Genomic DNA, 15953 nt, shown 5'->3' on the forward strand with positions numbered 1-15953 from the left:
GGGGGGGGGGGTTCCAGATTATGTAAAAAATAATAATAATAATACTTTCATCTGCCCACAGTACTAAGGCACCATAAGTGCCTTCTGTGTGTGTGGGAGTCGTATTAAAAAATCTTTTAGTTTCATTCTAAAAATTTCATTTAACTTGTGTTTATAAATTTTGTAACATTGTTCTTTATGTCTGTGTTTGCATATAAAATTCTGCATTTATTCTTGTATTAGATGGGATACAGCTGGCCAAGACAGGTTTCGATGTATAGCAGCTGCTTACTATAGAGGTGCTCATGGTAAGAAATGTTATCTTTTTTATATAACATTTAGATATTATTTCTAGGCCTGTCTTATTAGGACAGACAGGCAGATATTTAGGTTTTGAAATCAGAACACATTATAGTATACTAGACGGTGATGTGTGCAATGATAGCCTGGTATAAGTTAGATAAGATGGTGGACTTTACTGTTTTTACAGAAATCCAGCTTATTAGGTTTTGAGTAAAGGGAAGTAGGATATTATGACAAAAGTAGCTAATTCTTTTGATTTTTAGTATTTCCATTATTTTTTTCCAAATACATCTGTGACTTTGCATGAGTAGCAGAGACCTTTCATAAGCATTGTAATATTAGCCAGTGTTTCATCATCTTGAATGCATGGTTTATGCATTCAAGATATAATAATTATGCATAATAAGGTTGCTGTCCATGTACCTTGTGAAAAAGTGATGACACAAAGTTTTTCACATTTGTGTAACAAGGATTGGATGATAGATATTGTTTATATTATAACTTATATTATATATTGTTCATATTATAACACAATCTCCTCAGGAACTAATACAGCAGCAACAAACAAACAAACAGTTGGCAAATATACTAGCCAAACATTACTCCAAATTAAGCAAACTGCAATACAACAAAGAAGACAAAAAGTGCCGGAAAATTGCAAAACACCTGCTAATACAATCCAGAACCTATCCTTCTGCAGACATCTTTACTCGGGTTCTCACAATGACAGAACTAGAAATAGCAATTAGTCAAATTGCCTTGACAAATCACCTGGAATTGATCTTATCTTTGGACACATGATCAAAAACAAGGGAAAAATAGCAAAAAACTGCCTTCTGAAGATATTTAACACTTCCTGGAATGCAGGTAAACAAAATATGGAAAACAGCAGTCATTATACCCTTACTAAAACCTAACAAAAATCCTAGTGAATGTAAAAGCTACAGACCAATAGCTTTGACTAGCACTCTCTGCAAACTAAACAAAAGAATAAATACATACCACACTTATGAACTGGCTCTTAGAAAATAACAAATCAACTTCTACCAAACTGCATACAGATCTCAACACAGTACAGACGATCAATTATCTTATCTTTGCTAATCAGTCATAGGTGACTTTTCAAGAAAAACCACCAAAGAAGACAACAGCAATATTCTTGGATCTCGCAGCTGCCTTCGATCGTGTGCAGAGACAAAAGTTAATAAAAAAATTGTATACGATACTGGAATAAGGTGGAACACATTAATTTTGATTTCACATTTCATGAAAGGAAGAAAAATTAAAGCAAAAGTTAATGGAACTTCTTCCAACATACATCAAACTTGGGCTGGAGTCCCACAAGGTTGTGTTCTAAGCCCACTCCTATTTCTCATCTATATGAACAAAAAAAAAACAATATCCATCCTCACGTAATAAATGACACAAATATAGCATGCTATACAGATGATATAGCCATTTGGCACACGAGCAGTAATCCTCAACAATCTGAAAAAGTCCTAAATAAATCAATAAAAGGCTTAGAAAGATAGGCAAAGGAACTCAAATTACAGATAAACCCAGAAAAAAACAAAACTCAGTATCTTTTCTACTCATAGAAAAAAATAGACACAATTTCAACCCCAAATCAAAATATAATACCAAAATAGAAAAAACAGAGTCTCCAAAATACTTATGCCTAACCCTAGATACTGAAGAGATTTACAACTCATATTACAAATATATCTAATAAAGCTCTTAGAAGCTTAATATCATCAAAAGGCTTTGTGGAACAAAGTGGGGTACAAAACCGAAGACACTCAAAACTACATATGCGGCACTCATGCGACCCACTATGGAATATGCCATATCAATCTGGGCTCCAGCTTCTACTAGCTCTAAAGTAAAACTTGACAGAGTACAATCAAGAGCAGCAAAAATTATCATCGGTGCAGTCTCATCCACAAATAATTTTAAAAGCTCAACAAGAGTGTGGACTTCACACATTAGAAGACAGAAGAAAACTCACCACAGTTAAATTCACTAGCAGGATCACATATCACTCAGGACTTTTGATGCCTGGACAAGAAAATCTAGACTAAAGAGATCATCCACTTTACAACATGATCATGAAATTAGAAAACAGATTGACCCTGTCCATTGAGATAAGCAAAGAACCATTCCTTTCCATTATTCTACCAAAAAACACAATGATAAACTTAAATCTCCTAGAACTTTTTTAAAAAAAGGATTCACAGGAAGAAATAAAAGAAAAGGATTTGACACTACACATCACTTAAATAATCTAAACCATTTCATTGCCCACACTGATGGATCATCAACCAAGGAGGTTCAGGGGTTTTTCTAACTCTACCTGGAGTCAAGGAAATGCAAATCAAAACCACAACTGGCAAATAAGCTTCAAACTTCACTCGTGAATTAACAGCCATACAAACAGCTCTCAAGTTTTATTTCTCTAATCCAGTAATAAACATCAAGAATTAAAACTGCACTTGAAGCATTAAAAAAAAATGGAAAAACAAAATTCACACAGGAAATTCATGAACAACTAACAATGTTAGTTGTTCATGAATTTCCTGTGCGAATTTTTTCAAATTTAACGTTGTTAAATTTGAAAAATAAGAACTGTATACTGCAATGGATACCAGCCATGTAAATATTGAGGGCAATGGAAAAGCAGACAGTCTAGCCAAAGAAGCAAGACATTTACCTCAAAAATTACACCCACTATCACTAACTGATACTAACTCTGTCGCCAAAATAAGATTGGTAAAACAAACACTCAAGAAGAATGAAATCAGTGAAATTAATGAAAATAGAGAAATAACCACAATCATCACCAGACTAAGGACGGAACATTTTAAAGGCATGAAAATTCAGCCAGATGGTAGTAGGAGCTATGAAGCATTCAAGAAATGTCCAGGAGTTGAACTAGCACCTGCCCATATCTATTCTTGTTCAGCTATTGCTGCTGCTCTACAGAAAATTGACAATATCCCTAGAGAAAAGCTCTACTCCATCAAAATTCAACAGATTGCCAAAGCAGTTCTACATTCCACGGTCATATCTACAAGCTCTTCAGTGGGCTCAACAACAATAACATTATAACTTATTTCATATAAGAACAAAGCAAACTAGTTAAGCTGCTGGTGTTTTTCTGATTTCAAGTCGGCATTCTTGGAGCATGAAAGTGTAGTCAACTCTTGTATAGCAAACTTGTAGTGACCACACATTTATTATATTTGATATAATATTGGTAATTTATTATATTGGATAGTTTGCTATTTTGAACTTGTTTTAGTTTAGCATAACATTGTTTGTACATGCATATTAAGCTTTTATTACTTTATTATAGTGAGCAAGTTTGTTGTGTGGTTGTTTACTAAAGTGTGGGTGAATTGTACTTGTCATAGAATAGAAGACATTAATTAATTGTGGAAACTTTTTGTAGAAAGGCTTATACGCTGGTTATACATAATTATTAATTGACTTAAGGAATTCACAACATACAATAGAATATAAATTAAATTAAACTTTAATATATATTTCCAATATTTCGGCAACTTCACTTTGCCATTTTCAAAGGAACTTACAATAAAGATGCGTATGCATGCACTACATACAGTAAATGAGGACAAAGCAGGAAGCTATCGTTTCTCCTAAAAATCCTGATGGTGCCCCCTAGCAGGCTATGTAGGTATTCATATTGGAGGCTTAATGGATTGTATACAGCACTCAGAAAGGATTAAAACAGAATTTAATACTTCCTATATATTTCGTCTCAGTAAATGAGACATCTTCAGGGATTACAAAAAAAACAACTAATGTAACATAAAAACAAATCGCACACAATACTAAGCCCAACCACGTGGGTGACACTAAAGTCCTGTCTAGGTGGAGTGCCCTCTAAGGGCAGTTGTAGGTGGCCTGGAATGTAAAGTGTGACCTCTGGTGATAAGCGTTTCCCAAATCTTAAGAAGCTTAATGCAACCATATTTGTTGAGATTTGGTTGATTCCTGAGAGCTGCTGCTGCTGATTCTAAGAATAGTCTTTCTCTTTTGAATTTGCTATGGTGGAGCATGGTGGTTTTTTTCCATGAGATCCTGTGGGTTGTATCCAAGACATGGTCAGCCAGGCCTGACTGACCATAGTCATGCTTGCAGATGTATGACTTATGTTCCTCCAGGTGGATAGTGGCTGATCTGTCTGTCTGTCCAAAGTACTCCAGTTTACAGGAACAGGGTGCATTATAGACTCCAGGCACTGAGAGAGGAGGGAGCTGATCTTTTGTAGAGCGGATGAGGGTAGCAAGTTTGTCGTGGGACTTAAATACTGTGTGTAGGTTATATTTTTTTTAAAATCTTGGCTATTTTTTTCAGATGTGCCATGGATGTAGGGTATGGTGAATTTCTAAACTCTTTTTGAAGAGAACCAGGGAATGGGGGGGGGGGACTGATTATTTTTCTAATGCTGTGATCACTGTCGCCATTGGAGAGGAAAGTGTTGTGTATGTGGTTCAGCTCAGTTGTAAGGATGGTTCCACTGGAACAAAAATTGTGGGCTCTCTCTTGGTAAGAGTTTTAATAATACCATATTGTTGAGCAGGATGGTGGTGGGAGAATGTGAATGTATCTGCCTGTGTGCATCAGTTTTCTATATACAGTGAAGGAAAGTGTGCCTTTGGAAAGACGTGTAACTAAGTAACTAAGTTGTCTAGGAAGGGTAAACAATTATTCTTTTCCTTTTCCATTGTAAACTGGATTCTTGGATGTAGGCTGTTGAGGTGACTGAGGAAAGAGTCTGTGTCTGGGCCATGAGGCCAAATAGAGAACACATCGTCTACATATCTTAGAAGGTTTGAGAGGGGCTGAGTCTATGGCTCGTTTTTCAAACTCTTCCATATAAAAATTGGCCCCAGAGCAGATAAGGGTAATGCCACAGTCGTTCTTAATACCATGGAATACAATCGGAAAATGAGGATTATCCTCCGAGATCGCTCTACCTACACCCCGCTAGAACATGACCCCACAAAAAAAACACAAGTTAAAAAATTAAAAAACTAAAAAAGTGTCTTCCTGGCTGGCCCCCGCAAATCACGAAAAAACTCAAACCCTTCCATCCCCCCCCCCCCCCGAATATACAGTATACCAAAGGCCGTATATTTGGGGGGGGGGGTGGACATTGCGTGCAACGGAATTTCTGTCGCACGCAAGGCCTGCCAGTACGGTAAAATGAAGCTGAAGTTATCAAGACTGAATCATCTGACCTTCCTAAAACGCTTCTGGGATAATCAGGTAATCCCATATTGTGTGAAATTTAAGCTCCGTTTCTTTTCACAAAAGGCTCTCTGAATTTATAACCACCTAGCTACGCTTTGATATAGGAACAAATTGCTGCCATGCGAGTTCTCCTAGCTGACAAAGCTATTCAGGCGCTTGAAGCAGAGCTTTCCAATACATTAAATCACGAGCTTTGGTCTATTTTATATGACATTTCGTGCACTGCAGCAGATAATGATTTTGAAAAAATACGACATATCAAGGAATTTGAGAAATTAAAAAAGAGCTCGACCTCCGAACCAAAACTTCCATCCAACACTGTAGTCAACCTTTCTTCAGTTATATTGAAGCCTGCAGTACTCATCGCACTATCATGTGTTCACAACTTCACCATTTCAGCCGGTATTTTCCTGGGAGCAGATATAATGATCTAGATCGAACGTGGGATCCACCACCTTCCATACCACATCACCAACAATATTAGACTGGATGTAGCTTGTGTTCTCACCAAAGCAAGACCACCAAAAACCAACATATCCAATAGTGAATATAAAGCTCTGCAGGAATTGAAGAAAAACAAAGAAATAGTAATCACCAGAGCAGATAAGGGGAACACCACCATAGTACTCAACCAAATGGACTACAGAGGTAAGCTTAATGCTCTATTATTAGATCATGCTACTTACCTCCCCATTGAATACAATCCCACCAACTCACAAATTAGAAAACTCCATAGGCTCCTTAAGAAGGTCACTTCTTGGTCTGTGGAAATTACTGACAAATTAAAAGTTTAACTCTATTCCCCCCCCCCCCCCCATATATATGGACTCCCAAAAATACATAAAGGAAATGTGCCATTACGTCCCATAGTGGATGGCATTGATTCCCCCCCACACACAAATTAGCTAAACATTTGACCAAAGCGCTTACACACTATACTGGCAACACACCATCACACATAAAAAAAACTCGGCCCCAAAGCCAGCATAGGAAACCTTACACTCAACATACTGACATAATGGTTAGTTTTGATGTCTCCTCCTTATCTTATTCACAAATTCTTTGAGTCCCACTCAAAGAAACATTAGAGCTAATCCAAGCTAAATTTCCTCCCAATATCTTAGCCCTATTTCAGTTCACAATGAACTCAGGCTATTTCGTTTGGCCGGGAAAATTCTACAAACAAATAGAGGGGACAGCCATGGGTTTACCACTCTCCCCACCCTTGGCCAACTTCTTTATGGGGACTTTTGAAGAGAAAACCTTAAACTCTGCCCCACAAAAACCAACCATATGGCTTCACTTCACATTCTTCTCCGTCTTAACACACTTAAACAACCAACACCCCAGAATCAAGTTCACCCTGAAGAAAGAGGAAAACAACAGCCTCCCTTTCCTAGACACACTAGTCACCTGCCAACCTGATGGAACCTTGGTTTTTCTCTGTTTATAGAAAACCCACCCATACAGATACATCAACATCATCAATCATCAACATCAAATTCCTGCCATGTACCCTCAAGGGGCGTACAGGATATGACAGTACTACATGAAAAAATTACATCATTACTAACTTCCTATCTACAATTTTCCTCCAAATCAGTCTGTTACTTGTCAAGACTCCAACATTATCAGATCTTATATTTCTATCATCTAAGGCACTTTGTACCGTATCAATCCACCTATATCTTGGTCTTCCTCTGGGTCGTTTTCCTGCCAACCTGCCAGAGAACACTTGTTTTGCTAATCTTTCCTCTCCCATTCTATTTAAGTGACCATACCATCTGAGATTAGCTCTGCTAACGCATTCCTGGATGCTGATAATGTCAAGTTCTTTCCTAATATCCTCATTTTTAATATGATATTGCCATTGATGCCATCTGTTCACGCCTCTAATCTTTCTCAGGACTCTCATATCTGCAGTCTCTAGTCTTTGGTCAAGTGTTTTACTTCTGACCCAGCTCTCAGATCCATAAGTTAAAATTGGTTTGAACACAGTCTTGTATACAGCTAATTTAGTGTTCCGACTAATTTCTTTCTTATTCCATATGAATTTATTCAATTGACTTCCCCCGATACCAGCTTTGCTGATTCTGTTGTCTATTTCTATATTTAGTTTACCATCTTCAGTAAAAATTGTGCCTAAGTAGCTGAAATGTTTTACTTGTTCCACAGGTTCTCCATTCACAACACAGTTGACATTTTCAATGATTCTGCCTATTTTCATTGTCTTTGTCTTTTTATTGCTGACCTTCATACCATATCTATTACAACAGCTATTCAATTTAGTCAGAGAATCTTGCAGACTTGTAGCGGATTTATTTAGAAGTATAACATCATCCGCATAAAGCAAAGAGCTGACATTAACATCTCCAATTTTGATATCAGGTTTAATACCACATTCCTTCATAATGTGATCCATATAGATAATGAATAACAGAGGGGATAATGTACATCCTTGTCTCACACCAGATTTAACATTAAACCATCTTCCTGTACTTCCTTCAATTCTAACTGCTGACTCGCAACTCAAATAAAGACTAAGTATTGCTTGATATAATGCCCCATTGACACCATATAACTGCAGCGTATTGAATAGATTCTCTCTTGGCACCTTGTCATATGCCTTTTCCAAATCGACAAAACTTAAATACAGATCTTTGTTATATTCCCATGCTTTCTCGACTATTTGTCGTAAAGTGTAGATCTGATCCTGACAGCCTCTATTTGGCCTGAATCCAGCTTGTTCTTCACCAAGCTTTTCTTCCACAATTCTTCTCAACCGTTTCTCAAGTATACTTGTATAGATCTTGCCAGGAACACTCAGTAGGGAAATACCTCTGTAATTCTCACATTCAGTTTTATTTCCCTTTTTATATATGGGTACTATGAGAGCTCTACTCCAATCATCGGGAATTCGTCCCTCTGTCCAGGCTTTCTGAACTATGCAGTGCAACCACTGTAAGACTCTTATACCACCATACTTCAGCATTTCTGGTCGAATATCATCTACTCCTGCTGCCTTTCCACATTTCAAGCCTTTGATGGCTTTTTCTACTTCAAGTATAGATATGTATTTCTGACTGCATGCCTGGTCAGTGTTTTTTATCACTGTGCTCTCATCACTGCTTGTTTCATTTAGCAGTTTTTCAAAGTAATTACTCCATACTTCAAGGATATCTTTTTCTCCTGTTTTCATTTCACCTTTATCATCTCTAATTCCTTTTACAGCACTCTTTCCTCCATTCCTAAGCTTCTTCAACAACCTCCAGAATATTTTGCCACCTTCTTGATATTTATTTTCTATATTCTTGCCAAAGTCCTCCCATGACTTTTGTTTAGCTAGTTTTACACACTGTTTAGCTTTCTTACATTTGTCTCTGTATTCTGTAAGAGTAAAAGCTGACTTATTTGCCAGGAACTTTTGATATGCTTTCTTCTTTTCCTTCACTGCCTCTTTAACTTCCTGTGTCCACCAGGGAGTTCTGATTTTTTTATCTTTGCACACAACCTCACCACATGCCTCTCTGGCAGAATCAATCAATGTTTCCTTCAGAGTTTGCCACTGAATCTCCAAGGTTTGATTCCTGTTCTCAAACTCTTTCATTTTCTTTTCAATAATATTTCTGTATTTTAGTCTACAGTTTACATCTGAGAGCTGCTCAACTTTTATTCGCTTTAAAACTTTCTTACATGTTATTCTTTTCAATATGAAATTCAATTTTATCCTGCTCAAGACTAAATAGTGATCACTTCCAATTTCAAATCCTCTGTACACTCTGGTGTCCTGCACCAGGGAGAAAACATCACTATCAACAATAACATAGTCAATGAGACTTTTCTTATTCCTAGCCTCTTCTCTCCATGTGAATTTGTGCACATTTTTATGTTGGAACATGGTGTTAGTAATAACCAGTCCGTGTCCTGAGCAGAAATCCAACAGATATTTGCCATTATTATTAGCTTTGCTCTTTTCTCCAAATTTTCCCGAAATATTTTTGTATGTCTCACAATCATTTCCTACTCTACTATTTAGATCCCCAACAAGGACGAACTTTTCCTTTTTCTTTGTGTCAGTTGCTTTTTCTAAAGCCTCAAAAAATTCCTCCACTTCTACCTTAGTAGAACCTTCTGTGGGACCATAGGCACAAATAAGTCTCATTGTCCAGTTCCCCATTCTCATATTTGCCCACATTACTCTACTTGAGACTGACTGCCATTCAAGAAGATTAGCCTCGTATTTTGTGTTGAATACTATGGCTACTCCTTCTTTTCCTTGATTGTCATTGCCTGAATATAACATTTTGTATTTATTGCTCAGAAAGATCTCACCAGTTTTGGTCTTTTTTGTTTCAGTCTCCCCTATTATGTCGATCTGGTACTTATCTAATTCCTCAGCTAGCTCCATTTCTTTGCCATTCAGGCTTCTTACATTGATAGTACAGATCTTTAACTCTGGTGATGTTGAGTTGGGGTTTGTTTTCAGATTTGTTCCAGTAGCTGACTTTCGCTGTTCGCCCTGGTTCCCTGGCGAAAACAACGGGGGCCTTGTTTAACCGGGCGACGCCCCAGCCGGCATGAAATTTTGTCATGTTGTACCATCATTTTTTATTTTGGTTTAACCAATAAGAATACAATTTGGTCGGCTAAATCCCAAATTGCCAGCTCATTCTCGTCCATTCAGTATCCAAGTAGATACCCAACAGGGTGCACCACGAGAAGGTGAGGATTGGACATTAGGTCAGAAGCCCTGGTCGGTTCTCCGCATTCCTTTAAAGGCTATGTGGAGGTCTCCTCTCAATTATACAGCTTTGACCCTTAAGCACCCCATATACAGATACATTCACCAACAATTCCCCCCACCCCATCCTCACAACAACAATATGGAGTTAAGACACTATACAACAGGGCTAAGCTAATCTGTTCAAATGACAATGCCCTAACCACTGAACTAAATCACATCCTCAACATTTTCTCAGCCAATGGCTATCCCTCCCTCCCAAAAAAATCCAAAAAATATTGAAACCAGTAAACCACAATCCTCCCCCCCCCTTCACAACTAGGATTACTCTAAATCCATCACCATTCCTTACATCCGAGGCACCTTGGAAAAAATTACCAAAATCGTAAGAAAACATGACGACCTCTTGTTACAGACCATACAGAAAATTGGCATCCCTTATCCACTCCACTAAAGACCAACCACTTCCCCTAGACCTACCTGGTGTATATCACGTCCCTTGCAGCTGTAAGCTGTCCTACTTTGACCGAACAGGCAGGACAGCGAATATCAGAATTTCAGAACACAAGGACTACATCCATTTTCACCGGTACATCCACTGTGGTCTTGCAGACCGTGCTCTGGATACACTCCACAGAATACGGTGGAAGAAAGCCACAATAATACACCGTAGCAAATTCAAGTTTGAAAGACTTTTCATGGAATCAGCCTCAGCCCTAAGAAACATGCCAAAATCCTCAACAAATTTGGTTGCATGAGACTGCCCCAAAGCATTGGGATCATGAGACCTTCAGCTCAATGGCTAAGAATACCTACATAGCCCACTAGGCGGCACATCAGGAATTTTAGGAGAAACGATACCTTCCTGCTTCGTCCTTATTTACTGTATGCAGTGCATGCGTGTGCGTGTCTTTATTGTAAGTTCCTTTGAAAATGGCAACGTGACGTTGCTGAAATATTGGAAATATATATTAAAGTTTAATTTAATTTATATTCTATTGTACGTTGTGAATTCCTTAAGTCAATTAATAATTGTGGAAACACTTAAAATTGTAATGTAAAAACAAAGAAAAAACTAATGTCCTTACACCAACTTGGCACCTGCTAAAGTTTGACATATAAATAGCCTGTTGTCATTGTGCTGAAGGTATTCTTAAAATAAGTCTTCCAAATTTTGGATAAATTTAACACAGCCATACTTGTTGAGCATCGGAGGAGTGCTTTATCCATAATTGTGCTGATGCTGACTTCAAAACTAGCTTCTCGAATTCGTAATGGCTACTATATGGTATACTGTTGCTTTTTTTTTTTTTTTTTTTTTTTTTTCCCCTTCCCCATTTAAATTTGTGTGAACAGAATGAATAAGGCTTGAAGGTGTTTGTGTGTGGTTTAAAATTGCTATGAAAATTATATTTGTTTCACTTTGGCTATCTTTTCAGGGGTACCTTGGATGCAGGGAATGAGGATCTCATGTTAAATCACTCTTAGTGCTCTAAAAATGTATCCAATGTGTCTGGGCCAAGATGAACAAATATCAAACACATCAGGGTATCCTAGAAAATTATGCATTTGAGTATAGTTGTATTATGATAGCTTTGCCTTTCTTTCTGTATAGAAATTGGCTAACAGAAAGACTGGGAACTCGTGGTAGTTTTATCTAGTTGTACTTAATCCAATCTGAACAGTGAATTCAAATATTTCAAAAAAGGACAAGTGGAACTTGCTTTCATGAGGAAACTTTGTTGCTAATGGGAGTGGAACTCCTTTTACCAAAGAACTCCGAATCATTTAGTGCATTTGTAAACAGTGAAGTAATATCAAAACTGATTATGCATGAAGTTTTGAAATGGATAGAATTTTATATAAAGGTAGGAGAGTCATATGCGTGCAGCTTCCTTTCTATCCTCAATTATTTTGGGCATACATGAAGAACTGTTAACATCTGCCTACATAAGAACACATGGTATCATCACTATGTCAAGTCAGGACAGAAATATAAGAAAGGTTGGGACAGGATTCACACAATTAAGTGAAAGAAAATTTGTGAGACTATTTTTGGAGTTAGCATCAGCAGTATAGCACTCTCCAAACCTCAACAAATATAGGTGCATTAATTTTTCCAAAATTTGGGAGAATGTTATTCTCTTCCCCCCATTGTTAGTTTGAATTGTTTCCACAGTTACTTGCTTGATTGTCATGTCTTGTATTCTGTAACAAGTGCTTTTATGCTCTGAAAATGCTAGTTTAAAATCCAGTAAAATATCAACAGCCAAATGCAGTGATCTCTCAATTATACGACTTTCAGTTAACCAACCTTTCCAGTATCTCAGCAGTAAATTCATTTACCATGACAGTCAGATAATTGGGAGAGTGCTGTAAATTACTCAGTTTATTTTATTTTCATGCATTCTCTGTAATTTGTGGCACATAGATTGTATTTAAGTTATTTTCATTAGACTTTTTATTTAATGGCATGCTGATAACAGTTTATAGCATTTTCAGTAAAGCAGGTAAGGCAGTAGTATCTCAGGTAGAAAGAAAATTATGCTGTGCTATCAGGATATTTGAAAACTAGTCAGCATCAAAGTCAAAAAATGTCAAGGTTTATCATAATTTTTTTAAAAAAATGCAGGTAATGAATATGAAAATTTCATCTCATTTTTATTATCATGCAGCACCTTCATGAAGTGAGAGGACATGTCACTGGAAGCCACTCTATACTACAGTACATAATTCACTGTCTACCTTTTACCATCCTGCAAAACATGCAACTTATCCAAAGAACACGTGTTCTCTGATTGAGTTCCCTATTTTGTAATGGATGAAAAAACCCAAGTATGCAGTTGTATACTCTGCATATAACTTGCTAACTTGTCTTCATTTGAAAAAGTCCATATAAAGATTGAAGTCAGGTGTTAATTGCATGAGTTCTCTGACCAGTTTTTCTGTTTTGCAGAATGAAAAACCTGAGTTTTTGCGATTAAAACCTTGATGTCTGTATGTGCTGGGCTAACTCACTTTCACTACAAAGATCCTGTATAAAAGTTCATACATGACTCAGTTTTATTCTCTTTGGATTTAAGAGAATGAAAACAGTATGATGAAATAATTAGACATAGATTCAATGCTTCCAGAGATTCTTAAAGATCAAAACTGTATAACTAGGAGATGTCCACTTACCCTTTTAAGGAATGCACAAAACAGCTAGGGCTTTTGACCTAATGTCCAATCCTCACCTTCTTGTGGTGTACCCAGATACTGAACAAACAAGACTGGGCTGGTAATTTGGGATTTAGCCAACCAAGTTGTATTATTATTGGCTTAAACTACAATGTAAAATGATGGTACAACATAATAGAATTTCATGCTGACTGGAGTGTCGCCCAGATAAACAAGGTCTATGTTATTTTCATCAGAGAATCAGCATGAGCAGCACAAAGTCAGTTACTGGAATGTATCCCAACTCAACATCAGCAGAGCTCAAGATTCGTACTGTCAATGTAAGAAGTATCAATGGAAAAGAAACAAAACAGAAGAATTGGATAACTACTAGATTGACATATTACGCATGACTGTAACAAAGAAGACAAAAACAGGTAAGATCTTTCTAAGCAACAAATACAAAATGTCATATTCAGACAATAACAATTAAGGAAAAGAGGTTGTGGCTATAGTATTCAACTCTAAATATGAGGATAATCTTCTTGAATGGCAGGCAATATCAAATAGTGATGTAGGCAAATATCAGATTGGGGAACTTGACAATGGAACTTATTTGTGCTTATGGTCCCACAAAAGGTTCTAGCAAGGAAGAAATGGGAGAATTTTTTGAAGTATTAGAGAGTGCTGCTGACACAGTGTAAAAGGAAAAGTGTTGGAGATCTGAACAGCACAGTAAGAAATTATTACCATTGGGGAAAATTTGGAGAAAAGCTCAAAGCTAATAATAATGGTAAAATGGTAATAATGGTTCCTGAACAGAAATTCTGCTGGATTTCTGTTCAGGAACATGGATTAGTTATTACTTAGCACCATGGTCCAACATAAAATTTGTGCACAAATTCACATTGCTGTTCAGCAGACGTTAGGAATGGCTAAAACAACAATCAGAGACTTGTCTAAAATCTGGAAGGATGGATCTATCTCCATGGGAACAAAGTTGAGTATTTTGTATGCAGTTGTTTTTTCAACAGCAACTTAACAATGTCAGACTTCGAACCTAAAGAAGTCAGATAAGAAAAGGATATCTGCTTTTGAGATGTGGTGCTACAAAAGGCTGTTGAAGATATCATATACTGAAAAGCGTACAAATTAATTGGTATTAGAAAAGATCAGTTCTACTGATCTTTTCTAAAGAACTTTAAGGCTCCTTAAGGATATTGACAAAAGAAAGTTAAAATATTTTGGACAGATTGAAAGGATGGAAGGAGAACTTCTCAGAACAGTAATAGAAGGTAAAGTTCCTGGAAAAAGTGGAAGGGGTAGACGATTAATGAGATCGATGGATGGTGTGTGTTTGTGTGTGTGGCAACTAATCTTCAGAGAGTTGAAGATTAGTCAACACTATCAACTATAACAGAGTCTCATTGACTCTGTTATAGTTGATAGTGATGTTTTCCTATTGGTTCAGGACATAAGAGTATACAGAGGATTTGAAATGGGAAGTGATCACTATCTAGTTTTGAGCAGGATAAAATTGAATTTCATATTGAAAAGAAAGAAGACTGTGTACAAAAGTTTTAAAATGAATCAAAGTTGAGCAGCTTTCAGAGGTGAACTGTAAGCTCAAATACACAAACATAATTCAAAACAAGAACTAAACCTTGAAGATTCACTGGCAAACTCTGAAGAAAACATTGATTGATTCAGCCAGATGGTATGTAGTGAGGTTGTGTGTAAGGATAGAAAAATCAAAACTGAGGAAGTTAAAGAGACAGCCAAGGAAAAGAAGTAAGCATATGGGAAGTTCCTGGCAAGTAAGTCAGCTTATACTCTTAGAAAATACAGAGAAAAATGTAACAAGCAAAGCATTGTGTAAAACAACTAGCTAAACATAAGTCATGGGAAGACTTTGATAAGAACATAAGAAATAAATATCAAGAAGGTGGCAAAATATTCTGGAGGCTATTGAAAAAAACCTTGAAATGGAAGAAAAAGTACTATAAAGGGAATCAGATGATAAAGACATGAAAACTGAAGATAAAGATATTCTAGATATTTGGAGGAATTACTTTGAAAGACTGCTTAATGAAACAAGCAGTGTAAGCAAGGTGAAATAAAACCCAACAGGAATGCGTATCAATACTTGAAGTAGAAAAAGTCATCAAAAACCTGAAATGCAGAAAGGCAGCTGGAGTAGATGAAATTTGACCAGAAATACTCAAATGTGGAGGTATAAAAGTTTTACGACGTGGCTGCATTGCATAATTCAGTAGGCCTGGTGAGAGGGTCAAATTCCAGATGATTGGAACAGAGTGCTCATAGTCAGTGCCATAACTAGATTTTTATTGGAAATCTAGTTATGTGCAAAATGTTACGGAATTTCCTTACTGAGTGTTCCTGATAAGATTTTTATTATTATTATTATTACGGGCAACTCCAGGGAGTCATTAGACTCATCGAGGGAGGCCCCAAATCATATTCATCACAA

General features: G+C 36.9%; 1 protein-coding gene across 1 annotated transcript in view; it reads left to right on the forward strand.

Moving 5' to 3' along the window:
• Positions 1-15953, forward strand: part of RabX5 (RAS oncogene family member RabX5) — a 118971-nt gene that overhangs the window by 36315 nt on the left and 66703 nt on the right. The window contains exon 6 of the mRNA XM_090400092.1: positions 223-287. Coding sequence (XP_090256218.1) covers positions 223-287 — 65 coding nt within the window. The remainder of the gene's footprint in view (positions 1-222; positions 288-15953) is intronic.

This window comes from Typopeltis vanoorti, chromosome 11, assembly GCF_054136105.1.
Source record: "Typopeltis vanoorti isolate ZY-2024b chromosome 11, IOZ_Tvanoo_1.0, whole genome shotgun sequence".
Classification (NCBI taxonomy): Eukaryota; Metazoa; Arthropoda; class Arachnida; order Uropygi; family Thelyphonidae; genus Typopeltis; species Typopeltis vanoorti.